The 26,274-nt window shown below is 60.1% G+C and overlaps 1 protein-coding gene across 11 annotated transcripts in view; it reads left to right on the forward strand.

Annotated features, from left to right (window-relative positions):
• Window positions 1-26,274, forward strand: part of TNRC18 (trinucleotide repeat containing 18) — an 83,330-nt gene that overhangs the window by 24,300 nt on the left and 32,756 nt on the right. For 5 of the 11 annotated variants that reach the window (XM_081255863.1, XM_081255853.1, XM_081255857.1 and 2 more), the window contains 13 exons: window positions 493-618; window positions 1,068-2,792; window positions 9,228-9,330; window positions 9,586-9,791; window positions 10,118-10,264; window positions 10,752-10,942; window positions 12,251-12,680; window positions 13,883-14,875; window positions 20,823-20,998; window positions 21,540-21,676; window positions 21,851-21,979; window positions 23,560-23,731; window positions 25,160-25,520. In XM_081255863.1, the coding sequence (XP_081111989.1) occupies window positions 493-618; window positions 1,068-2,792; window positions 9,228-9,330; window positions 9,586-9,791; window positions 10,118-10,264; window positions 10,752-10,942; window positions 12,251-12,680; window positions 13,883-14,875; window positions 20,823-20,998; window positions 21,540-21,676; window positions 21,851-21,979; window positions 23,560-23,731; window positions 25,160-25,520 (4,896 nt within the window). The remainder of the gene's footprint in view (window positions 1-492; window positions 619-1,067; window positions 2,793-9,227; window positions 9,331-9,585; window positions 9,792-10,117; window positions 10,265-10,751; window positions 10,943-12,250; window positions 12,681-13,882; window positions 14,876-20,822; window positions 20,999-21,539; window positions 21,677-21,850; window positions 21,980-23,559; window positions 23,732-25,159; window positions 25,521-26,274) is intronic. The other 6 variants (XM_081255855.1, XM_081255858.1, XM_081255861.1 and 3 more) reach the window with 5 other exon arrangements.

The following is a 26,274-nucleotide window of genomic DNA, read 5'->3' on the forward strand; positions in this document are numbered from 1 at the left end:
TGTTGGGCTAAGGTTAAGAGTTCTGGTGACCTCAGTTCAAAGCTAGGCTCCTCTGCTGGGGGACCTTGGGCAAGTGGGCCTCTCTGAGCCTCAGTTTTCTCATTTGTAAAATGGGGATATTAAGAGTATTTGCCTCACAGGTTTTTTTCCTTTGAAATTTAAATGAGAATAACAAAGGCAGAGCAGTTGAAAGGGTTTGGTCTGTGATTAGAACTGCCTTCTATCTTCATCATCCTCATTGCCCTGCGCTGGGTCCAATTTGATTCTCTTCCTGGGGGATTCGAGAGCCCTAGCCCCTGGGGGCTGCCTGGGATTGGAGTGCCAGGATTGGGAGGGGGCAATCCTTGCTGTGGGAGCTGGTGGTAAACCTCAGGGCTCCCAGCACCAGGGGGCTGACAGCCAAGACACGTTATTTCCAAGAAGCAGAGGGTGGAAGGAAGCTCCCGGTGGGAGGCATGAGGTGTCCCAGCTGGCTTCTTTTCTCTCTTGCAGGCTTCTCCCACCTGCCCAGCGGGCTGTACCCATCCTACCTCCACCTGAACCACCTGGAGCCCCCCAGCAGCGGGAGCCCCCTCCTCAGCCAGCTGGGCCAGCCCAGCATTTTCGATACCCAGAAAGGTCAGAGGGCAGGAGTGGGGAGACTGGGGGGAGCTGCGGAATGAGGTTGGGAGGGACCACTACCCAGTACTCCAGGCAGCTTCCCAGCTGTGTTTCCCAAGACCCCAGCCCCCAAGGGCCCCCACAGGCGCTCTGGGCCCACCCATAGCCTTCTGGAGCCTTCTAGTTGTCCTGCCCTCATCTAATCCTGTTGGCCCCTCTGGGCAGCTCTTAATTCTGGCCTCTCCCCCTTTCACAGATGAGAAAACTGAGGCTCAGAAAGGTTAGTAGGTGGCCAAGGCGGGGTTTCAGCTTGGTTTTATCCATTTCCAGAGCCTGCCCTCTCCCGGGCTGCGCTCTGCATGGCCCTCCTCCTTGCCCTGGGGTCTAGGGCACCCTTTGGGGCCTCTCTTCCCTCTCCCCCGGCGGAGGAGGCACTCGCTCACAGCTGCGCTCTTTCTTCTCTGCAGACGGCTTCTACCTGCCCGCCCCTGGAGCTCCGGGTGCCCTGCACTCTCATGCGCCCTCCTCCAGGACCCCAGGCAGCCACTCGTCGGGCGCCTCGACCAAAGGCTCTTCTCGGGAAGGTCCAGCCAAGGACCGGATGGGCCGCGGCGGGGAGCCGCCCCCACTGTTCGGCAAGAAGGACCCGCGGGCCCGTGAAGAGGCAGCGGGGCCCCGCGGCGTGGTGGACCTGACCCAAGAGGCGCGGGCGGAGGGCCGCCAGGACCGCGGGCCCCCGCGCCTCCCAGAGCGCCTGTCGCCCTTCCTGGCCGAGCCCGGGCCCCCGCGGGCGCCGGGCACGGCCACCACCGAGTCCAAGGGCAAGAACCCGCCGCCACTGCCACCACCGTCGCTGAGCCTCTGCAATGGCGCGGGGGACGCGGGGCTCCCCGCACTGGTGGCCGAGGTGGCCCGCAGCTCCAAGGAGACTGCGCGCCAGGATGAGAGCGCACGGCTGCGGCGCGCAGAGGCCCTGCTGCCGGGGCCTTGCCCCTGTCCCTCGCCGCTCCCGCCGCCGCCCGTGAGCAAGGGCCCGCCTGCGCCCCCCGCCGCCTCCGGCGCCTTCGCTGCGCCGCAGCCCGCCCCCGCCGGCGTCTACACCATCTTCCCCGTGGCGGCCGCGCGCGAGGCGGGCCGCGAGCACCGTGTGGTGGCGCCCACCTTTGTGCCTTCCGTGGAGGCCTTTGACGAGCGCCCGGGACCCATCCAGATTGCGTCGCAGGCGCGTGACGCCCGGACCCGGGAGCGCGAGGCGGGCAGGCCCGGCGTCCTGCAGGCCCCGCCCGGGTCTCCGCGGCCGCCCCCCGACCGACCCGAGAGCTTCCGCGAGAAGAGCTCCGTGATCCGCTCGCTCAAGCGGCCGCCGCCCTCCGAGGCCCCACCGGCGCGGGCCGCGCGCTCCTCCCCGGACCCCCGGGCCTACCTCCCCGCCAAGGAGCTGCTCAAGCCCGAGGCCGAGCCCCGGCCCTGCGAGCGCGCCCCGCGCGGCCCCGCTGTCGCCTCCGCCTCCCAGCAGGCCGCCAAGCTTTTCGGCCTAGAGCCAGGGCGGCCGCCCCCTCCCGCCGGCCCTGAGCACAAATGGAAACCCTTCGAGCTGGGCAACTTCGCCACAACGCAGATGGCCGTGCTGGCCGCTCAGCACCACCACGCCAGCCGTGCCGAGGAGGAGGCTGCCGCTGCCGCCGCCTCCAAGAAGGCCTACCTGGACCCCGGGGGCGCGTTGCCCCGCGCCGGGGCCACCTGCGCCAGGCCGGGCGCCGAACTGCACGCCGCGGCCCACGGGCCGGGAGAGGCCTCGGCCATGCAGAGCCTCATCAAATACAGCGGCAGCTTTGCCCGCGAGGCCGTGGCCGTGCGCCCCGGCGGCTGCGGGAAGAAGAGCCCCTTCGGAGGCCTGGGCACCATGAAGCCCGAGCCCGCTCCCACGGCTGCCCCACGTGCCCAGGCCCGCCTCCCGCACCCCGCGGGCCCTGCAGCGGCTGGGGGCCGGCAGCTGAAGCGGGACCCGGAGAGGCCCGAGAGCGCCAAGGCCTTCGGACGCGAGGGCTCCGGTGCCCAGGGTGAGGCAGAGGTGCGACACCCACCCGTGGGAATTGCGGTGGCCGTGGCCCGGCAGAAGGACAGTGGCAGTGGCCGCCTGGTGCCTGGGCTGGCGGACCAAGAGCGTTCCCTGTCTCTGAGCAACGTCAAAGGTGGGTCACGGGTCCCACCCCCACCACACCCCCACCCCTCACCTTTTCTTCCCCCTTCACCTCCCCACCTTTGCTCTCTGCTTCTACCTGCCTCCTTTTGTTCTGCACCCCTCTCTCCCACCTTCCTGGGACTGTTTGTCCTTTATCCTACTTGTGGGCTGTGGCTGCTATTGCTTTTTCTGTTACACACGTAGAAAAATGTGTAAAATGCACGAGAGGAGAAAGAAGAAAAGGGACCATTAGATTTTTTCCACCACCCTGGACACTTGGAGCTCTTTCCCCAGATTCATTTTCCCGTTTGATCTGCAGAGCCTCCAGTGCACTGTGATCTTGGGTCTTGTGTTTTTCCCTTGTGGGCGGGCTCTTGTTTTTGCCAACTCTTTATAAGTATCATTTTTAATGGTCTTTGGTGTTTTGTCCAGAGCATGCGCCGCCGTTCCCTCGTGGCATTTTAGTTTTCCCTTCTCTGATGTTTTTGTGTTTAGGAAGTTACTTTGAATATTTTCGTGCATTGCGCCTCACTGATACTTTGAGTCATTTTCTAAGAATAGATTCCTACGAATAAATTAGCTTTAAGCTTTCAATTCCAGGTCCTTGAGGGAGGTAACCGTGCCTTACTTGACCTAGTTCAGTGTTCCCAGTACCTAGCGCATAGTAGGTGTTTGATAAGTGACTGAGTGTGACAGATAGAAACTAGGGCCCCGGCATTCCTGTGGTCTCGATATTGAATGCCTTTGTGACTTCTTAGGTAGTTAGAGAGTTTATATGCTTGTTTGCAGTCTGTTCTGTTTTAGACTCCTCAGAGTTGTGTTTTAGCGTTACTAAAAAAACCCCAAACAATCGTTGTCGAGTTCTGTAGGGAGGAATGGTGTGTTTCTTTTAACTATTAGTAAAGTTGAATATCTTTCCAGAACTTGGTTGATCGGTTACAGTTCCGTTTGTCCCTTGCATATTTTGCCATTGGACTCCTTCCTGAGATTTTGGAGAGTTGCTATTTGCGGCATTTTGGTTGGAACTCTGGACTTGGGCTGCCCAGAGCCCAAAATTGAGCCGAGGGCCTCACCTGTGGGTCAGGCACTGAGGCTGCCCCGCTGCTTCAGGCCGTGGTCAGTGTGTTGAGGTGTGGGGTGTTGGCAGGCTGGGGTAAGGGCCCCGGAAGGAAGGCTGTGTCCCGCTGCCCCTAGCTCATGTGACTTTTTAGCGGTTGGCCTGGGTTTCCTCCCTGGGTCTCTGTCCCCGCCCCCAGTTCGCTCCCAGACTCGCCAGCCGCAAGCTCAGGCTTGGCTCACATCGCGGCCCCCGTGCGACCGGCTTCCCTGCGCCTCCTAGATTTTCCAAGATACACGGGCATCTTGGGTGTATGTGCCCTGTGTCCCCGTCCCTCCCTGAGCCTGGCCCTCCTGTGCCCGCCTGCACTGACTCCTGCCTGGGCTTCAGCCTCCGTCCGCAGTGAGCGGCCAGTGCTGTGTCCTGTCACAGCTGCTTCCTAGACCCGTAGCCCCAGCCCTGCCCTCCCAGAGGAGCCTGGTGACGCTCAAGGCTGCCCTGGGTCTTGCCTGGTCACTGCCCATCTGAATGTACTACAGCTGCAGATGGTCTTTATCCAGCCAGAAGGCTCAGAGCAAGTGATGTCTTAGGGAATGTTTATTGAACTGAGCCCATTGTTCTGTGTGGAGCCCCCCTGGAGCCAGGGAGGCCCGTCCTCTGACCCCAGGAGCTCACATGAGGCCCTGCCTTAGCCTGGGATTCAAAGTCTGGGCATTGGCCCTTGGCTTGGAGGTGGCTGGCTGGGTGGTGGAGAAGCCCGCTCGCTAGGTAGGCAAGAGATCTTTTGGGGTCCTTTTTTTAGAAGAATGCTCGTGTGACATGATATGGCACCCCAGTTAGCACTCCTGGTCCCCAGAACTCATCCTGGTGGCCGGAGTACCTGGCCGTGCCCAAGGGACCTGTGTCCATGGGGTTGTGAGTGTGTGTGGGAGAATGTGTATGAGGGAGTGTGTGTGAGAGAGTGCAGGTGAGAATGTGTGTGTGTGAGCGTGTATGTGTGTGCAAGTGTCTGGGCGGGGTGAGGGGAGAGAGAGAGGATGGGACAGTTTGAGACGAGACCTTCAGGAATTATCGGGCTGAGACTGCCTTTCTGTTTGCTGGTGACCCTTGGAAAGTGAATGGAGTCTTACTCTCCTTAAAAAAAAAATGCCTGTAAGAAGTGGTGATTTTTCCCCAATCTGGATGACCACCCTGGGGGAGGGGAGGAGTTGGCGTTACCCCAGCTGAATGGTTGTTGTCAGCCCGGGGCTCCTGGGTCTTCCTGACCTCCCGGCTCCTACTTTGTGGAGTGAGCCCTGTGCCTGTCAGTGAGTTCACATCCAGGCTCTGCCTTTGGCAGCTGCGTGACCTTGAACCTGAGGCCTAAGTCCTCTGGGCCCTGGTGTCCCCATTTACTACGTGGCGCTAGGGAGGGCCTCCTCGTTCCCTGATGCCAGGTGGGCTGAGGCGCTCGTAGTAGGTGCTTCATAAACAGGCCTTCCTTTGCTCTGTTTGCATTCAGGGCCTTAAGGGCTCAGAGCTTCTGCCATGAGCCCGAGATCCTTTTATGAGAAATGCCCCGAGGGCTCACCCAGGGCCTGCCTTAAGCCCAGACCTGTGCCTCCCATCTCTCCATCTTGCACGTTATCACCTCTATGGTGGAGTCGAATTGGGGACCAAGTCTGGGGGGCCATGATGGTGCCCCCACCCCGCCCTGCTGCCCATCATACCGGGCAGAGCTGGCGTTGCATCGGGTGTAAGCGGTGGTATTGACCCCAGACTCTGGAAAGCACAGAATTGGCCGGAGTTGGTGGTCGCCATATCTGCAGAAATGCTCAGATGGAGTCCGGGAGGGAGTTGCCGTGGGAACCGGGCCTTAGCCTGAGCCTCTGCCGTTATGGCCGGATTAGAGCATGTGACCCACGGAGGGGCTGTCAGTGCTGGGGATGTGGGCCCTGGGGCAGGGCTGCGGATAGGCAGTGGCAGCAGTGCTGCTGTTTCACCAGTGCCCGCCCTGTGCGGGCTCTGCGTGTGGAGGGGTGTGCACCCTGGTGGTCAGGAAGACCCGGTCAGACCGCGATGCTAGCCTGACGCCTCCTTGTCAGTCAGTGGTGCGGCCTGGGTAGCTTACCTTCCTGTGCCTCAGTTTCCTCATCTGGGATGGGATGAGGGCTGGAACCCACCTCCTGGGTTGACGACCACTGAATGAGTGTGTGCAGGGCACAGAGGCAGCTTTGAAATGTTGGATGTCTCCAGAGCTCATGCCTCGAGGGTTGGGGTGAAGGGGTCCTGGGTGTGTGGGACCTCGGAGCAGCTGACCCTCTGCCCCACACTCCTCCCTGCTGGAGGAGCTGGTCCCTTGCCATCCTGGAGCTCAGCACAGAGAGGCGATGGGCCCTCTGGTTCGCTTGTCCACAGGTGGCTGGAGGGAAGTTGGTTTTCAAAGCCGTAGTCAGATCATGTCTCATCCCTGCTCAGAGCTTCCTCTGGCTTCTCCTTTTACCTTGAACAGAATCTCGACCATATTCCCTTCCACAGCCTGTACCCCGCTCTTCACCTGCACACTCTCTTCCTTATTACTCTCTTCAGCCACCGTGGCCCCCTTGATGTTCTTTGGCACGCTCCTGCCTCAGGGCCTTTGCACCTGCCGTTTGTTCTCTCTGCATAGCTCACTGTTCCTCTAGCTATCCTCGTGAATTCATTTATTCACTTCCCACATATTTGCTGAGCAGCTTCCTCTGTGTCAGGCATTGTGCAGGAGAGAGGTAGACAGCCAGGAGTGTGACTGCTCAAACGAGAGCAATGCACAGTCTGAGGAGGAGACAGACGGTGAACAACCAACAAGCAAAACGGCTGTGTGTTGTGCTCAGTGCTATGAGGGAGACAAATAAGGGGGCATGATAGAGGAGAGGTGGTCTGGGAGGGCTTCCTGGAGGAGGTATCGTATGAGCTGAGCTCTTACTGGGGAGGCTGCGTAGTACAGAGGAAGGGCACTCTGGGTGGAGGGAACAGCGTGTGTGGTCCTGAGTGTGACTGGAGGGCAGAGAGGCTGGGGGTGCACTGGAGGGGACAGCTGGGCAGCATGAGTCAGGCCCAGGGGCTTGGTTCCATGGGTCTGGCCCTCCATAGGAGGGACAGGTGTGAGCAGGGATTAGAGGGAGCAGGTTGGCGCAGGAGGACGTGGGTGGTGCCCCGGGGCCAGGTGGTGGAGGGCGTGTCACATTTCTTTGGAGATCAGCTGTATTTGGAGGGAGGGGTCTGGGGCTCTGGCGTGAGTGACCCTGGGGGTGGTGGGTGCTCCCAGGTGGGCGGGCCTGCATACAGGTTTCTGGTGCAGGTGGCACCTAGGGTGGGAAGCCCCTGAGGGCCTGCGTGGTGACAGCCAGGGCAGTGGAGAGGCATCAGGCCTGAGGACAGAGGTCTTGGGGGGCAGGCCACACTGCAGGCGCCTGTCCCTTCTGGGGACACCAGGAGCTCTGTGCCAAAGCCTGTCTGCCACCCCAGCGTGGCCAGTGGGCGGGAGGGTCTTTGGGGTTTCTGTGGGCCTGGGAGGCCATCCCCACAGGAGAAGGAAGCTCAGACACATGCTCTGGTTTCCCAGTCCAGCTGAAGGACTCTGGATGGCCCTGCCTGAAAGCCCGGGATGGGAGGGGGGCCCCTTCCAGTCCTTCATGGAGGGGGTTGGCGGGCTCAGGGTCCCCTTGGATTTGGGAACCACATTGACACTGGAGGCCGGGACACCTTCACTGGGTCTCACCCCGGGTTGGCGCGGGCTTGTTCTCCCACCTCCCGCCTTTCCCCTCTGCTTCCTGCACTTCCTGCCGTGTGCTGGGAACAGTCGTGGGGACCGGGTGTTGGCACAAGAAGACTCAGCTCAGGGCCTGCATGGGGTGACTTCGTGGGTGGCCTGGGACGCACCTGTGTGACCCATGGGGGCCAGGTCAGCAAGAAGACTCCTTCGCCCACCCCCACTCCTGCCCTGCCGGTGCCCCAACTCGCTGGCTTTTCTCTGCTTAAGCGCACACGCTGCTTCCTTGTTGCTCCAGTGGCTTCTGGAACTTGCAGACCCGCCCCCGGTGGCCCCTGGTCCATCTCCAGCTGCCTCTCAGGATGCGACCCTCCCCGATTCTAGGCTGCCTGCCCCCCCCACCCCGTGTGCGTGGTCCATCAGGCACGTGGGCTTGTGTGGCTGCCCCTCCCCGTGGGCTTCTCTCCTTTGTTCTGGGGCTGGGGGTTTCCACTTTCCTGAAGGGGAAGGAGAAGCCCCTGCATCCCTGAGCCTCTCCTGGGGGCTCTGTTCTTCGGGAGCTCCTGGTGTTGGGGGTGCAGGAGGGGAGAAACGATGGGGAGATGCCCGACGGCCGCATTCCAAGTTGGGTCCCCGCCCACGAGGACCATGAGTGGGGAGACTGCTGGGGGGCCCCGGCAAGGTGGCCCCAGACGCTTGTCTCCAGCAGGGTAATAACCGATAAGGTCCCGGGCCCTGGGAGCGGCTTCCTCCCCGGGTGTACCTCCCGAGACCTGGGTGGGAGGACACCAGTCCAGCATGACTGACCCTAGAGAAGGAGTTAGTCCAGCCTCGGCGGTTTCTCTTTCGAGAAGAGTCTCAGCTGCCTGCTGAGTGGCTTCTGCTGGTGATAGCACCCGCCTCCTGGGCCCTAGCCGGCCCGGGGCAGCCACACGCGCACTGACTTCTGTTTGGTGTAGAAAACGTTCCGGAAGAGTGGCTGGGCAGGTGGGGTGAGGAGGGCTGGACCCTGGGTGCCCTCCACGAGCTCCTGCCCCTGCAGAGCTGGCCGGGACTTGAGGACCTGCCTTCTCTGCTCTGGGGAAGGCGGGGGGCTCATGGGAGGTGCAGCTGGACCAGCCACGGGTTGAGGGACGTCCCCTGGGCACCAGGGCAAGGGTGGGTGAGCCGGATGGCAGCCCGCATATCCTCCACTCGCCCACACACATGTAGCGTTCTCTGGTTTCACTTTTCCGTCTTGATTTTGAAAACATCAGCCACAGGTCTGCAGCAGACAGAACCATGACGGGGCCTCAGGGGGGGAAGCTGATTTCCCGTGATCCGGGCCTTGCTGTGCTTCTGAACAGCGACCGCTTTTTTGGGTTGTGGTTTCCCCTCTGTCCTGACCCACCCCCAGAACCTGCCTTTCCGGTGATAAAGTAGTAAAACCGTGTCAGCGAATGCCACTCGGTTCATACCGTGTTGTTACTGGATCCGTGTTACGATGTTTTACTGCAATATCCCGGTTACCTGTGTGAGTTCCAGGTAGGCTCTTTGAGGGCCGACGGAGGGACGTTTCTGGGCACGGAGGGCATCCGGCCAGGGTGAGGGAACCGCTCGGATGCTGAGGGCTTGTTGGGGCCCTGAGTGGGCCTCACTTGCTGCCTGTCCCCCCGACCCAGGGCACAGCCGGGCCGACGAGGACTGTGGAGATGAGCGGGCCAGGCACCGGCAGGAGCGGCTGCTAGGGGCACGGCTGGACCGGGACCAGGAGAAGCTGCTCAGGTGAGGGCCTGGGAGCCCCAGGGCAAGGGTGGATGACCCCGCCTGGCTGTGGGGTGGTTCCGAGAGTGTGGGACACCCTCCCGAGGAAGGCCCCGGGGGCCCTTTGCCGAGCCCCAGCTGGCTCTTCTGTCCACCGGGTGCACAGTTGGCCCAGCAGCAGCCTGGTGTCCCCCGGTGACTTGGGGCGGCACCCCTTCTCTCCCACCCGTCCCTGGGGCCGTCCGGCCTGTCCCTGATGCCCCTGTTTGCTTCCAGAGAAAGTAAGGAGCTGGCTGACCTGGCCCGCCTGCACCCCACCAGCTGTGCTGCTAACGGCCTGAACCCCAACCTCATGGTGACTGGGGGCCCGGCGCTGGCAGGTTCCGGTCGCTGGTCCGCTGACCCTGCGGCCCACCTGGCCACGCACCCCTGGCTGCCCCGCTCGGGCAGCACGTCCATGTGGCTCGCTGGACACCCCTACGGTGAGCGGGAGGGCGGCGGTGGGCCGGGATGGGGAGGCCTGACGTGTTGCTTCTGGAGCACGGCACCGGTGGCTGGTGCAGGGACAGCACCCCTCCTCTCTTCCCCGTAGTCCAGTCCCCTCTCTGCCCAAGCAGGGCTGTTATTAATGGCACCAGCATTGTGGGCCCTTGGCCAAGGCTGTCTGGGCACTGCCCAGAGCAGGCGGCTGGGCGTGTGTTCACAGCCCTTACCCTCGGCTTCCTGCTTGGAGGCCCAGGAAGTGGAGGATGGGGGAGTAGGCTGGGCCTGGGTCCCCAGCGCTGACTCGGGCATGGGTCTCTCCTAGGCTTGGGCCCCCCTTCTCTTCACCAGGGCATGGCGCCTGCCTTTCCACCCGGCCTGGGGGGCTCCCTGCCGTCGGCCTACCAGTTCGTCAGGGACCCCCAGTCGGGCCAGCTGGTGGTCATTCCCAGTGATCACTTGCCTCACTTTGGTAAGTGGTGGCCCCGTGGCTGGGGGCAGGGGCTGTGATGGCCTTCCACAGTGAGACTGTCCCAAACGCCATGGGAGGAGGACTGTCCTCCTATGGCAGGGGGTGTCCGCCTAGCAGAATAGGGTGGCTGTGTCATAAAGTCACAGGGGTCCTTGTTTTGATGAGTTCCTACCCAGAAAGCCCACGTGGGAGAACCAAAGCAGGGCTGCCCTGGTGGGAGGCCTGGACCCTCTGCCTTGGTGCCCCCATCCCTCAGGAATCCACTTTGCAGACCACTGGGTGTAGTAGGAGAAGGTGTGGAGACCCCACGTGGGCCCCGGGCCTGGGATGTGGCTGCCCACGGCAAAGGGAGGAGGACAGGCTTCTCCGTCCCCAGGAAGCAACGGAAGGCCCAGCTGAGCCCACCTCTGCCTTAGCTTCCCCATCTGTAAAATGGGGTGACGGACACCAGGCGGTAGGTGCAGCCTCACTGTCTTCTTGCCCCCAGCGGAGCTGATGGAGCGGGCCGCAGTGCCACCCCTTTGGCCGGCCCTGTACCCACCAGGCCGCAGCTCCCTGCACCACGCCCAGCAGCTGCAGCTCTTCTCCCAGCAGCACTTCCTGCGGCAGCAGGAATTCCTGTACCTGCAGCAGCAGGCGGCCCAGGCCCTGGAACTGCAGAGGAGCGCCCAGCTGGTGGTGAGTTGGGGTGGGCGTGGTCACAGGAGGGCCATGGGGGCACTGGAGACCCTTGCCGGAGCTCCTCTGTCGTTGGTGAGGCAGGGGTCAACCAGCAGAAAGTCCAGTTCTGGCCTGTGAGTCAGAAAAAAATGAGAGAGGCTGGTGGTCAGGGGGGCCTCCTGGAGGAGGTGGCGTCTGCCCAGAGACCTGAAGAAGTTAGTTGTGGAAGAGCCCTCTGGGCAGAGGGGATGCTGTGAGCAAGGCTGAGAGGTGGACAGAGGCTGGCAAGGGGTGGGTGCAGGTAGCAGTGGGGAAACCAAGGCGGGAGAGGTGGTCCTGTGGACTGGAGATGTTTGCATGGGAACTGAAGGGATCCCTGTGGGCTCCCGCTGTTTCCTGAGCCCTGCCTGGCCCCGCTGGGCGCCTGATGGCCCTGGGCTCCCCTCTCGGGCTGGGGCTGGCCTCCACCCATGCTGCCTGATCCCGTAAGATGGGCAACACTTGGTGTCGCCACCGTGTGGGTGGACTGCCGAAAGCTCACAGCCCTCCTGCCTCCTTGAAGGTGTTCCTGGACATTTGTCCTCTGCTTGGCCTTGCCCCTCCTTCCTTGTGCAGCAGCTGCTCTGGAGGAGTCAACCGAGGTGACACAGGCAGCCAGTGGGGCCCTGGGTTTGAACCTTAGTTCTTCCACGCCTGGCTGTGTGCCCTCCGGCCAGTGAATTCACCTCTCTGGGTTTCAAGTTTCCTCCTGTGGCAATGGGGTTGCCAGTAATTTCTGTGTCATCGGGTTGTTCAATGAGATTTAACAACCGTGACGGTGGCTGGGGCATGGAGCCTTTCCTCCCCGTGTGATTGGGCACTGCCTGCCTGGCCCCTGGTGAGCACGGGCTGTTCGTGAGCCTTCCTCAAGCCATCAAAGACTGGGAAAGCCTCCCCCCGCCCACCTTTTGAGGTGTTTTGAGACCCAGATGTGATAAGGCAGGAGAGTGCCCGCAGGTAGTGAGTTCTCCGTGCAGGTAGCTATCCTAGTGTCATGAAAGGGCCTCACACCTCCACCGGCCCCCCTCGCCCTGACCGTGAGGGTCCCAGAGGGGCCTGGGTCTAGACCGGAGGGCCGCCTAGCCCCGTCTGCTGGAATTCCACAAGGACTGCTGTGCTGCTTACGCATACTGTGACGGAATGTCAGTCTCGGGCTGGGGGTGTGGGCAGCCTGCAGCCCCAGACCCCGTCTGAGGTTCTCTGTGGGTCGCGGGGACCCCGGGGACAGGGCGGGTGGTGGGTGATGGGTCCTGCCGCGCTGACCCTGCCTGCCGGCCCCCTCCCCAGCAGGAGCGGCTAAAGGCCCAGGAGCAGCGGGTGGAGATGGAGGAGAAGGTGAGCAAGCGGAGCCTGGACGCCGCGGGCAAGGGTGGCCTGGGCGCCTCGGGCCCCGGGCTGCTGCCGCGGAAGCCCCCTGGCTTGGCCACTGGCCCTGCGGGCACCTACGGCAAGGCCATGAGTCCACCGCCATCTCCCCGCGCTTCCCCTGTGGCTGCCCTGAAGGCCAAGGTCATCCAGAAGCTGGAGGATGTGTCCAAGCCGTCCACCTACGCCTACCCCGCCACACCCAGCACCCACCCCACTAGCCCGCCGCCTGCCTCCCCGCCGCCCACCCCTGGCATCACCCGCAAGGAGGAGGCCCCTGAGAACGTCGTCGAGAAGAAGGACTTAGAATTGGAGAAGGGAGCCCCCAGCCCTTTCCAGGCCTTGTTCTCAGGTAGGAGCTGGTGAAACAGATCCCCATGTGGTCATACACTCATTCATTCCTTCGACCTGTCAATCCTTCTTTCTGTGTTGAGCACCTACTGTGTACCTGGCTCACCGCTGGGCTCTGGAATGAATGCCCGAGGACACAGCTGGCCGTCATCTCTCTCTAGCCTTCCCTCAGTGGTAGGGTCAGGGGAAATGGGTGTAATATTAGAAGTAGGTTCTAAGTTCAGGAGGACCTCTCTGAGCATTAAACGAAGTAAGCTGCAGGATATTTAGCACCATAGCGGTGGCCCATAGTAGGTGCTGTGTTGTTGCATTGACGATAAAACAGTGTATTCTGAGTAGAACTCCCATCCCACACGCTGCATGCACACACGTGCCCTCTTCCCGTGTCCTGTGTTGGTCGGGACATGCAGCAGGTGGCCTGGAAGGGGCCTGAGGCCTGTGTTCCTCTTCCTGTGGGAGGACTTGAGTTCGAATTCCGAAGTTCAGATTTCTGCCACCGGAATGCTGTGTGTGATCTTGGGCAGGTGGCTGCCCCTCTCTGGGGAGATTTGATGTCTTGCTAGTCAGGTCAAGTGTGGAGCACATGCCTGGCCCCGGTGCAGGGTGAGGGTGCTCCGTGCGTCTGTCTCCCCCAGTTTGGTTCCTACTGAGCCCCTGCTGCTTGCCCCGCTCTGGGCTGGGCCTGGGACACTACAGTCAGCTGTGCACCATCCTGCCCCTCAGGGAGATTATACTCAAGGGTGGGAGTTCAGAGTAAAAAAGTGAGGGAGGGGAGCCAGCCCTGTATTACTATTATTTTTTGAACAACTTGGATGCCCCAACTCTGCTTTAACGGCGTGGGGTGGGTGGGTTCTTGTGGGACGGAGGGCAAAGTCGGCACCGGCTTGGTGGGGACCATTTGGGGTCTTACTGAGCATGTGCTTCTGGCCCAGCCTTGTGCTGAGTGCTGAGGCTGGAGGGACCAGAGAAAGAGCCTTTGAGACCTGAAGACCCTCGGGGACAGGATGGTGGCCAGTTTTTCTCTCTGTGGCCCAGACATGCAGAAAGGCCCTGGGGTTCCTCAGATGCCATCTGGAAGGATCCCCGCCCCACAGGCTGGCCCAGCAGAGAGGGTGGCTGGTGGGTGGGTGTTGATGGGGACACACGGGGGTGTCGGACATGGCAGGAGAAGGGGCCCCCGCTGACCCTTGGTGTCCTCGGCAGATATCCCACCCAGGTACCCGTTTCAAGCCCTACCACCACACTACGGGAGGCCCTACCCATTCCTGCTGCAGCCCACGGCGGCTGCCGATGCTGACGGCCTGGCCCCCGACGTGCCGCTCCCGGCCGATGGGCCCGAGCGCCTGGCGCTCTCGCCTGAGGACAAGCCCATCCGCCTGTCCCCGTCGAAGATCCCAGAGCCGCTGCGGGAGGTCCCGGACGAAGAACCGCTGGCGGAGCGGGAGGTGAAGGCGGAGGTGGAGGACATGGACGAAGGCCCCGCAGAGCTGCCCTCCCTCGAGTCGCCGCTGACGCTGCCCCCTGAGGAAGCCCTGGCGGCCCCGAGCCCGGCGGGCGGCTGCACGGGTGGCCTGCTGGAGGCCCAGGCCCAGGTGCTGAGTGCCGGCGGCCATGGGCCCGCGGAGCCCTCCGGGTGCCCGGACTTTGCCGAGGGGGCCGAGGCACGGGTTGATTCACCGGGCCGGACAGAGTCCAGCGCGGCCGCCCCGGACCTGGGGGCTCGGCTGACGCCTGAGCCGCTGGTCAAGGCTAAGGAGGAGCCAGTGGAGGTGCCCGTGGACGTGCCCGTGGCAGAGGCGGCTCCCGAGGAAGATCTGGCCCAGGTGGCCCCGAGTGAGCCCCGGCCCAGCCTGGAACTGCCGGACTGTGACGTGCCCCCTGGGGAGGGACAGTGCCTGAGTCTGGAGGCCCCGGAGGCTGCCCCTGTGCCCGGCAGCACCTGCTTCCTGGAGGAAGCGGGCTCCGATCAGTTCCCGCCCAGCCTGGAGGACCCGCTGGCTGGCATGAATGCCCTAGCGGCCGCGGCAGAGTTGCCCCAGGCCAGGCCTCTGCCCTCCCCGGGCACCGGAGCCCCAGCCCTGGAGAGGCTGGAGGCAGTGCAGAGCCTTGTGCTGGAGCCGAGCTTCCTGCACGGCATCACCCTGCTGAGCGAGATCGCTGAGCTGGAGCTTGAGAAGAGGAGCCAGGAGGTGGCAGGTGAGTCATGCCGGGCGGTGGGCCTCTGTGGCTTGCTTTTTCCCTTTTTATTTATTTATTTTTAGGCCGCGTGGCTTGCGGGATCTCAGTTCCCCAACCAGGGATTGAACCTGGGCCACGGCAGTGAAAGCCTGGAATCCTAACCACTGGGCTGCCGGGGAACTCCCTCCTTTCCCCCTTTTAAGGAAAATTTTTTAAAATAGGATTTAAAAAATTTCAAAATCTCCAGGATGTGGTTTATTCGTGTGCACTTTAAAAAAACTGTGGTGAAATATACATGTTGTAAACTTTTATCATCTTAACCGTTTTTAAGTGTACAGGGTAGAGGTGTTATGTACAGTCACGTTGTGCAGCCAGTTTTTGGGTTTCTTAGTGGTGAAATTTCTGCTTGTTCTGTCAGTGGTGAGTTTCTAGTATCAGGATACTTTGGGTTGTGAGGGACCAAGACTTCTGTTTTAACTGGTTAGAAAAAGTCAGGGGAAATTTATTGGCTTGTGGAACCGAAGTATGTCAGTAATTAGGTAATATTTCAGGTATGGCTGGATCCAGGTGCTCAAAACAAGGAGTTTCTTTTCCCTCTTCCCTGTCTCTCCCCACCCCCGTTGTTTCACTTCTTTCTGTTGGCTTCATTCAAGGTGGGCCCACTGCCTTTATGGTGGTCACTGATACTTTCTCCCAAGCCCATGGGCCTGCTCAGCTCAGTAGACACACAGAAGAGGCCACCTCTTTCCACATAGCTCTGGCAAAGATGCTGTGATGCACTGTCAATGATTGGCTGACTGGGGTTCATGCTTTTTGCAGAAGCAAACCCTGTGGCCCAGGAGATGGGATGGACCAGGCTGATCATGCCCAGCCTTCGATGGGGGGGCAGCCACTTCCAGGGTGTAGGGAGGGGCGGTCCTCAGAGGGAATGGAGTGCCTTCAGCAGAAGGGGCCGTGAATTCTGGGCTGGCACAAAACCACTGACATTCGACATAGAGATTGAGGTGCTCCAAGACGTGTGGGTCAGGCACAGCCTCGCGAGCCCACACTTGGACCAGAAGCGGCACGGAGGAGGGGCCCAGGCCTGGCTGGGGAGGAGATAATAGCGCTGGACATTTCGGTGTATTTTCTCTAAAATTTTTTCTACACAGACACACAGTTCCAAAATCAAGGTCATTTTGTAAACAGCGCTCTGTAACCTGCTTTTTTCACTTAGTATCTGCTTTATTAAACATTTCTCAAAGCTGTGTGTTCTTTTTTTTTTTTTTTTTTTTTTTTTTTTTTTTTTTTTTTTTTGCGGTATGCGGGCCTCTCACTGTTGTGGCCTCTCCCGTTGCAGAGCACAGGCTCCGGACGCGCAGGCTCAGTGGCCGTGGCCCACGGGCCCAGCCGCTCCGCGGCATGTGGGGTCCTCCCGGACTGGGGCACGAACCCGTGTCCCCTGCATCGGCAGGCGGACTCTCAACCACTGCGCCACCAGGGAAGCCCAAAGCTGTGTGTTCTTAAACATTGTTTTTTTAGGGATTACACAGTTTTCTGCCTGGTGGAGGCCCCAGCCTTCAATGACCCAATCCTAGATTGTCAGGCATTTTCATTTGCCTCCTTTTTTTTTTTTTTTTTTTTTTTCCGGTACACGGGCCTCTCACTGTTGTGGCCTCTCCCGTTGCGGAGCACAGGCTCTGGACGCGCAGGCTCAGCGGCCATGGCTCATGGGCCCAGCCGCTCTGTGGCATGTGGGATCCTCCCAGACCGGGGCTCGAACCCATGTCCCCTGCATAGGCAGGCGGACTCTCAACCACTGCGCCACCAGGGAAGCCCTGCCTTCTTTTTTATTCCCGCTCTCCCTCCCCCTCCCTCCCTCTCTTCCTCCCCCTCCCTTCCTCCCTCCCTCCCTCCCTCCTTTTCTTCCTTTCTTAGCTGCTGTAAATGATGCGATGAGTACTCTTGAAGAAAAATTCTTGTCCACACCTCTGTTTTCCCAGGGATTTGTTCCCAGGGGTGGAATTGCTGGGCCAGAACCAGGCCATATTTTCAAGGTTCTTTCATTGTCAGGGTCAAATGCCCCATTCCAGGAAGCTTGGATGAGTGACACCCACTCCCCCTCAGGCGTCTGTTGTTTTGTTGTTGTTGTTCTAAAGTTCATTGTTTCTTTTCTCTCATTTAAATAGTTTGGTACAAAAAAAAATTTTCTTTTTTCCCAGAAGAAAATGAAAACCCTCTTGATCCTACCAACTGGTGGGTTTTCAGTGGGGACCACAGAGGGCCAGGGGCATCTGGAGAGGAGGGGGCTGAGGACGGGTCCCCCGGTCTGGGGGTCTCTGCACACTCTGGCCCCTTTTCACACTCCTACCTCATCCACCTAGTCATGCAGCTCCTACTGTGTACCCGGCACCGTTTTGGTGCTGGGGGCCAGCGGTGAACCAGGCCATCTGCGTGCAGCCCTCAGCACTGTCAGGTGGTAAAAGGCCGGGAAGGGGACAGGGCAGGGGTGGGAAGGGTGGTCTCCTACAGCGCATGGCCAGGGAAGCCCCTGTTGATGGGTGGGAGAGGAAGATTCTTCTAGGGAAAACCAAGCCAGGCCTAAGGAACAGCAAGTGCAAAGGCCCTGAGGTGACTGTGTGTGTCATGTTAGAACAAAGGCAAGGAGGCCAGGGGCAGGAGCAGTGTCGGAAGGGGAGAGTGGTGGTGAGGAGGCCCCTGGGATGACTTGGGTGAGGGATGACCCCGGGGAGGTCTTCCACTTGGAGTGAAATGAGAGGCCTTAGGAAGGTGGTTTTGAGTTGAGCTGATAGGATCAGACTTACGTGCGGTTCCTCTGTGGGCTGTGTGGAGAGCTGACGCAGGGGTGAGGGCGGAGGCGGGGAGACCCCCGGCGGAGGCTCCCGTCTCCATCCAGGCCCAGGGTGGCGAGGGGCGCACAGCCGAGGAGCACGTGGGTTCTGGGTGGAAGCTGAGGTGCGACCAGCAGGCTTTGCTGGTGGACTGAGCGTGGGTGTGAAAGGACGATGCCAAGGGTTGTGGCCTGAGCCGCGGGAAGACGAGAATTCCAGTTTCTGAGCTGGGCAGGTGGGGCCGGGGGAGCATGTGTGGGGAAAGCCCAGCAGCTGGTGTGGACACGGACGTTTGAGGTGGATGTCTGGGATGCCCTCAGCGCTCTGCGGTGGAGTCTGCGGCCCCAGGGCTGGGGGCAGCGTCGGGGCGGGAACGTGCCCTTGGAGGCACCGGTGTGCAGGGGTGTGTGCACCACAGGGGCGAGGGGGGCCCCGGTGGCCCTCCCCCTTCGACGGTCGCTGACGGACACTGAGCATCAGTCCCCTGCACGTTCTGTACAGAGCTGGGCCGTGAGTGGTCCCAGTTCGTACGGCAGGCCCAAGGCTCCTGGGCCCGTTAGCGTTTTTCCCACAGCCCGTGTCTCTTCCTGGACCCACCGACCCTCCCACCCTGCCCCTCCTGCTGCGCACAGCCGCCCACAGTCAGCGAACCTGGGCGTCCCCGGGCGTGCTGGCCGTCCTTCCCGCCCTGCAGCGCCGTAGCCTCTGTGACTGACGCCTGGTCCCATGGGGGTTCCAGTGCGCGTCTGGCACCTCCACATTGGTAAAGCCACAAGGTTGGTGTATTAGCTCGGGCTACCGTACCAAATACTACAGATAGGGTGGGGTGGGGTAGGGCGGGGGTCGGGGGGGGGTCTTGAATGACAGAAGTGTGTGGTTTCATGGTTCTGGAGGCTGGAAGTTCTAGATCAACGTGTCAGCAGGTTGGGTTGGTTCCTTCTGAGGCCTCTCTCCTTGTTGGCTTGTGGATGGCCGGCCTCTCCCTGTGTCCTCCCATGGTCTTCCTCTGCGTGTTTCTGTATCCAAATGTCCCCTTTTGATAAGGACACAGTCATGTTGGGTTAGGGCCCACCCTAAAGACCTCACTTTAACTTGATTCCGTCTTTAAAGACGTTACATTCTGGGGTATCGGGGTTAGGATTTAAACACGTGGATTTGGGGGCACACAGTTCACCCCACAGCTGCTGCCCTCGGGTCATCAGGCTGCCTTGGGCTGTCAGTCCTGGGGGGCCTCTGCAAAGCTGGTGTGTCGGAGGGTGAAGGAGGTGACGGAGTCGCTCTTTGGTCCCCCCTGTGATGGAGCAGGCCCCCCTCCCCCAGCAACTAAGAGATCTTACGGCTCGGAGGACCTTGGTGGGGGGGGTTCTCTGCTTTGTGGCCTCAGTGTCCGTAAAGACAGAAAAGCAAAACCAGTGACTCTGAACTGGCCACCGGTGACACTTGGTTGTGACAGCTTGAGGGGAGTACTACTGACATCTAGTGGGTAAAGGTGAGGGACGCTGCTAACACCCTACGACGATGCCCAGGACAGCCACCCACAGCAGAGAACAGTCATGGAAATGTGAATGGCCCCAGGGTTCAGAAGCCCTGATCTGGGCAGTGCCATTGTTAATTGCATTGTCGATTTTAGGGAATTGTGCAGTTGGTAGTAAGGAATACAATTTTTCCCTCCAGCACATGTAGGACATTCACAAAAATGGATCATATGTTAGATCGCAAAGAAAAACATCAGTTGAAAAATGAAAACTCATGTTACTTTAGTAGAAAGATTGTGGAGAAATAGGCTCTCAGGTACCGTTGTTGAGATCCTGATCTGGGTTCAGTCTCTTTGAAGGGCATTTGGAATATTTATCAGAGATAAACACATATACCTTGATCACGTTAATTGCACAGGCAGCATATTTCCTACACGGTGCCTACCCGTTCCCTACAAAAAAATTCAGGAGCCACCTAAATGCCATCAGTGGGGGATCACTTAGATAAATTAAAACTCATCAATACAAGAGAACTCTAGCCTGCTGTTGCTGCCTTTGACCATATAAAATTGCTGATATTCTAGTGTTTTCGACTTACAGAAACGGCACTTTTTGTAAGGCTCAAGCTGTAATGTGAACACGTTTGTATTTTTGTGCTAATGTGAAGAGACTTTAAGTAGAAAAAAGAGTGCGATACGGTATTTATTGATTGATGCCATTTTTATATTTATAAAGGATGCCTGTGTGTTACATATGTTTGAATATGTATAGAAGTTTCTGGAACCACCTGCCAGACACTGTCAGCAGAGGCACCTCCAGGGAGGGACCTGTGTTTTGGGGAGGAGAAAGGCTTTTGTTTCGTCACACCCTCTGCTTGGTTTGTGGTTTTTATCATGTGCACTTGTTACTTTTACAGTTTACAAAACTTATTGTGGGGCTCTTTTTTTCTTGTTTCTTCTTTTTTCTCGCTGCATTGGGTCTTCGTGTTGCGCAAGGGCTTTCTCTACTTGTTGCAAGCGGGGGCTACTCTTCATTGTGGTGCGCCGGCTTCTCATTGCGGTGGCTTCTCTTGTTGCAGAGCACGGACTCTAGGCGCGCAGGCTTCAGTAGTTGCAGCATGCGGGCTTCAGTAGTTGTAGCATGTGGGCTTAGTAGTTGTGGCGCACGGGCCTAGTCGCTCCAAGGCATGTGGGATATTCCCGGACCAGGGCTCGAACCCTTGTCCCCTGCATTGGCAGGCAGATTCTTAACCACTGTGCCACCAGGGAAGTCCCGGGGCTCTTTTTTTCTGATCATGAAAACCACGCATATTCCTCATGGAAGGTTTTAAGGACAGATAAGCAAAAAGAGAAGCGCAGTTCTAGAGAACAGCTCTGCCGGCCTTTGTTGACTCTCTGTGAGTCTGTGTACAAGTGTGTTGTGAAGAACGGGACGGCACCGTGTGTCCCGCACTCCTACCTGTTCTCACTCAGCGCCCATTTCCGGTGTCTGGGAAAGGCCCCGGGGCCGTCAGCATCCCGGGGGGGGCCTGTGTGGCCTCAGGCCATCCATGAGTCTGCTCTGGGCCTCGTCCTCTTCCCGCTGGGGGCCTGAGGGGTGGGCCGTGGTGCCTGTGAGTCCGGCCCCCGGGGGCTCGGGCTCACGTCTCTCCTCTGGTAGGTGTGGAGCGGGGCCCAGCGGTGCGGCCCTCGCTGGAGAGCCTGCTGGCGGCCAGCAGCCACATGCTGAAGGAGGTGTTGGACGGCCCCTTCGTGGACCCGCTGAAGAACCTGCGGCTTCCACGGGAGCTGAACCCCAACAAGAAGTACAGCTGGATGCAGAAGAAGGACGAGCGGGTGAGGTGTCCTGGGCCAGGCCTGGGGGGGGCGCTGGGGGCGGGCGTGGGGTGCCCCCAGAGAGGCCACCTCACCCGGGCCTTGGCCGGCTTTGCGTTAGGAAGGGCCTGTTCCGCACCCAGCTTCTGCCACCAGTTTGCTGGGTGGTCCCTTGCAAGTCTCCTCTTCCCGGGTCCAGGTTTATCATGTAATCACGTGTCAAGAGTGCATCCCGTGGGTGACAGCTTGAGGGCTCAGAAAGAGCAGACCTGGCTGCGCCCCTGCCGCCCGTGGGCCTTGGGCAGGCGGCTTCGTCTCCCTGTGCCCGCGACAGATGATCCAACAGCCAGCTCTGGCTGAGCGGTCCTTACGGGCCAATTCGGCCTGGACACAGCCCTGTGAAGTTGGCTTTTCGGTCCTTGGCGTGCAGCCGGGCAGTCCGTTTTGCTCAAGGCCACAGCTCGTGAGGGGTAGAAGTCGGGTGTGACCCGGGCCCCTGGTCTCCGCTGTGAGGTCCCGCACCCCGGCCGAGGGCGGCGTCCTCACCCGCCCCTCCCCGCAGATGTACGCCATGAAGTCCTCCCTGGAGAGCATGGACGCCATGGAGCTGGACTTCCGGATGCGGCTGGCGGAGGTGCAGCGCCAGTACAAGGAGAAGCAGCGCGAGCTGGTGAAGTTGCAGAGGCGCCGCGATTCCGAGTGAGTGTGCCCCGCCGGCCCGCGGCCTGGGCTCTGTAGGCGCCGCGCTCAGGAGGGCGGCCAAGGCAGGCCGCCAGGTGTGCGTGGCCCCGAGTGACGTGTGCGCACCGTGCGCCCCTTCTCCGCGCCCCGCCACCCCCCGGGTGCACAGCCAAGCGTGTGATTCTCTTTAAGGGACAGGCGCGAGGACCCCCATAGAAGCTTGGCACGCAGAGGCCCTGGCAGGCCGCGGAAACGGACCCACGCCCTGAGCGCCCTGTCGCCCCCCCGCAAGAGAGGGAAGAGCCGCATCCGTAGCGGAAAGTAAGGCTGGCCCCTCGGTGGGTCGGGGACTGGCACAGAGCTCGGAGGGGAGGATCCCGGGCCTGCGCGGGGCCTGTGTGGGCGCCGGGGACCTCGCGTCCCTCAGGCTCTGACCCACCTGCATCGGCGGCTCGTGGGCAGCATGGCACGCTGCCCCGGGCGGGCCAGGAGGGCGAGCGTGGAATGGACAGGCAGACCCACCCCAGCCAGCGTGTCGAGTGTCACCCAGGCGTTGGGCCCGTCTCCCTGCCGCACCTGCTTCCTCCATGGCTAGGGGCTGATTCCCGAGCCGCGCTCTGCGGAGGGCCGCGCTCTGCTCTTGCTTGGTTCCCTCTGTGCCGGACAGGCGTCACTCCCGTTCTCCTGGCTCCCTGGGACTGGGGTCGCCGTCTCCGTGCACTCGGGGACAGGCCCCTTGGGGAGCAGCAGGAGCCACGTGCGGCTGGAGCGAGAGCGCCCCCTCCAGGCCGCGTGTGGGTGGGAATGGTGCTGCATCCTCCCAGGGCGTCGCGGGGTAGCACGAGCTGAACGGGAAGGGGCTGGAGGGCACCTCTGCCTGGGACAGCGGGGCAGGCGGACGCCAGGGCTTCGTTGAGGAAGCAGAGGGGCCACACAGGGTACCTTCGAAGGCATAGGAGAGGCGCAGTGGGGCGGCCACAGCTCTTCTCAGGAGAAGACAGGCCCGGGGCCCCTCATCTTGCATGTAACCTTCTTGGCTGTTCCTGACTGAGGAGAGGACGGAGAGAGGGAGAAATACCCTGTCAGCAGCCACACGGGGCGAGCAGCGGGGGAGAGCGGCTCCTGGGGAAGAGAGCAGAGGCTGGGGCCGCTAGCACGCAGAGCCGCTGGTTACGCGTGGACCCCGGAAGCGGATGCAAGTCCCACCCAAGTCCCAGGTCTGCCTCTTATTGTGACCTTGGGCCAGGTGACAGCTTTTATAGATGAGTCCCTTCATCTATAAAAAGCAGTGTATAGAACACAGCATTGTCTTGTGGTTCAAGTATAAAGCACAGACGTGGAACGAGACACGTAGTAACAAGTAAAAATTATTAATTATTATTATTACTTGCGAGGGTTTAGCTTAAAGCAGGCAAAAGAGGCCTTCGAACCAGGACCGTGGCCCGACTGCTTATGCTCCTGGGGGTGCAGGAGACCAGCCAGCGGCTCTTCCTTCATAGAAGCTCTTGATCTTAATCCCCCTCCCGTCCTGGTGGATTTCCGCGGCATTCCCGATCCTTGTTCTCGGCATGTTTTGGTACAGAGGTATCTGACGGCGTAAAGATACGTGTATGAGTGTGTATGTGAAGGAGCACGAGAGAGAAAGAGGCCAGCAGCGGATACACTGCTTTCAAGAAGTTCTTCTTTGTTCCCCACTAAACTCTCATTCTGCCTCCTTCACAAGTATCCCAGAATCCCAGCACCATAGTGCTAGATGCTCCGTCTCCCCAGACTCGGCACTCTTGTCAGCACGGTCTGTGCGTCGACATCCAGAGCCCACCCTTCAGGGCCACGAGGGCGGGCCCCCAGCCCGTGAGTGCTGCCTGGCCAGGGCGCTGACCGCTGGTGCATCTGGGTTTCAGGCTGAGCGGCAAGCCCCTGCTGACCTCGGACGACTGTGAGCTGGGAGCAGGGTTGAGGAAGAGACACAAGGGGCCTGAGGAGGACCACGATGCCCTTGGTGGGGCCGGGAAAGCCAGGGGGAGGAGCCAGCCTTGGGATGAGCACGAAGCCTCTTCGGACTTCATGAGTCAGGTCAGTGACCCCGCCCCGTCTTCCAGGTGTGATGCTGGCTTGGGGCGGAAGGTCTGAAGGGGGTGCCGGAGTTCACGCTCCCTTGGCAGGCCTGCTGGCCCTGCTGCTGCATGGAAACCGTGGAGGTGGTTGCCTTAGGGCCAGAGCGACTCTCCTCCAATGTTCCTCATTGTGCAGAGGGGGAAAGTGAGGCTCAGGGGAGGTCAGAGACCACCAGAGTGACACAGCCTCAGGTGGAGCTGTGTGTGTGCCACTTCCTCTGTGTGTGCTCCGTGACCCGGTGCTGAAGCCGAGAAGAGAGACTGCAAGGTCTTGAGCAAGTAATGCAATTACTCTGTTGTTTCACAGTATGAGTTTAATGAGCAGCTTCACCACTCTGTAGTTCGAGGAAACGAGGGCTTGATGCCGTTGTAATTTCCTCTGTGAACTGTCCTGAGGTAAGGGGGTGAGAGCCAGCACCTTGATTTTTCTTCTTTCTGCAGAGCACTGAAATCGTCCACTTAAGGCCCTCATTGCTAAATGCTTATGTTCCTTGTTATCCCTCCCAGTAAAGGCCCTGTGGGAGGGGGCTGTTTTGGTTGACTCTGCAGTCAGAGGGAAGGACTCACATAGGGGAGACTGGGTCCAGGCGGAGGGGAGGGAGCCAGCTTGTACATCAGGATCTTCTGTACTCTCGAATTGTGAAGGACACTTTCGTGCTTTAATTGACACTATCCCAGCTTTTCTCTCCTTATGAATTGTTACCTGATTAAAGTAAATAGCGATAAAGTGTTCAAATGAGGGCCATTGAAACGGCAGGTTTCAACAACAAAGGACTACAGCCCACGAGAGAGAAGCACAAGCAGGAATTTATCTGTGAAATCTCTAATCGTTCTTTCTGCTTCAGGCATCCAGGGCACACTCAAGACATTTTCTCGGCAGCTTTAGCCCATTTAGCTGGATGGGCTGATTCAGGCTGTGCTGTGCAGCCGTCTTCATCACCTGCTTTAGGCGATTGAGATAAGCAGATCAGCTGTGCTGTGATCTGGGTTTTCCATCTTGGGTTCATCCCTCCTCCCTTAATCCAGCCGCCGCCTCCCACACTGCAGTAGCAGTGCTTGCTTCGAGCGCTTCCCCTAGGAGGCACCAGGCAGCGCCGTGGAGAGCCAGTGGCGATGCCAGTGTCACTGAGAACTGTGACCACAGTGACGGCTATTTAGGAAGTGCTTCATGTGCCTTTTCTCAGTTCGTCTTCAGAACAACCCACTGAAGCCTGTGCGTAATTACCCCCATTTTACAGAGTAGAGGAACTGAGGCTAAGAGGAGTTAAGCGACTTGCCAGAAGCCACAGAGGCAGGGAGAAGGAGCTGGGTTCGTCAGAGCTCGTGCGTGGAGACCCAGTGTTTGGTCAGCCGTCTTAACCTGTGACTTCCCAACTTCCCTTTCCAGCTAAAGATTAAGAAGAAGAAGATGGCCAGCGACCAAGAGCAGTTGGCAAGCAAGCTGGACAAAGCCCTCTCCCTCACAAAGCAGGACAAGTTGAAGTCGCCCTTCAAGTTCTCGGACACTTCTGGGGGGAAATCAAAGACAAGTGGGGTCTGCGGCAGGTACTTGACGCCCTACGACAGCCTGCTGGGCAAGGACAGGAAGGCGCTGGCCAAAGGCCTCAGCCTGTCTCTGAAAGCCTCCCGAGAAGGTAAACACAAAAGGGCCGCCAAAGCCAGGAAGATGGAGGTGGGGTTCAAGGCCAGAGGCCAGCCCAAGTCGGCCCACTCCCCGTTCGCCTCGGAAGTGAGCAGCTACTCCTACAGTAAGTAGCGGGCCGCGCCGCCTCAGGGCCGCTCTTTCTCTCCTTCCTTCTCTTTCCTCCTCCTCCTCTTTCAGCCTCGAAAGCTCGAAACGTCTCTCTTCCGCCTCTCTCGGCCTCGAAAGTGAGATGGTCTCTTTTCCGCTTCTGTGCGGGCCCCGCCCAGGCCAGAAGCGGAAGTGCCTGTGATTGGCGGGTGCCGCTGGGCGGCCACCTATGATTGGTGGGTGCTCGTGATTGGCGGGCGGGTGGGAATGGAAAGGCCCCCCCCCCCCGCCCTTTCGGTGCCCGAAAGCCGTGGGTGTGGAGGCCGTGCACCATAGAGTTGGCCGATTCTGGGCCTGGAGTGTCTGGTCGTGAGAACCCTAGAGATAACCCGGACTCCATGGCCCGCAGGCGGCTGTCTGTCCTTGGGCCCGGTGCTAGTGAGAACAGCATCTATGGAGCGCACGCCAGGGCTGTCTGGGCCGTATTTCCCTTTGTCTCTGCGACAGTTCTCCAAGTGGTTAACCCGTGTTGTTCCCGAGGATAGATCCTGAGGTCGGGCCGGGGTCAGGCCCAGCCTGTCCGCCTCAACTGTGCAAGACGTCCTGCCATCATGGGCGCGGCCTGTGCGCTGCCCGCACAGCAGCCGCCGGCTCCAGGCGGCTTTCGGGCCCCTGAAACGTAACAGCTGGTGGGACTGAGGGACTGAGCTTTAACCGGAGCCTGTGGCATTGGAGCTGCTTTCTCTGGGAACTCGGGGAGCATGGTTTTC

The sequence above is a fragment of the Mesoplodon bidens genome, assembly GCF_964165515.1.
Source record: "Mesoplodon bidens genome assembly, chromosome: 15".
NCBI lineage: Eukaryota > Metazoa > Chordata > Mammalia > Artiodactyla > Ziphiidae > Mesoplodon > Mesoplodon bidens.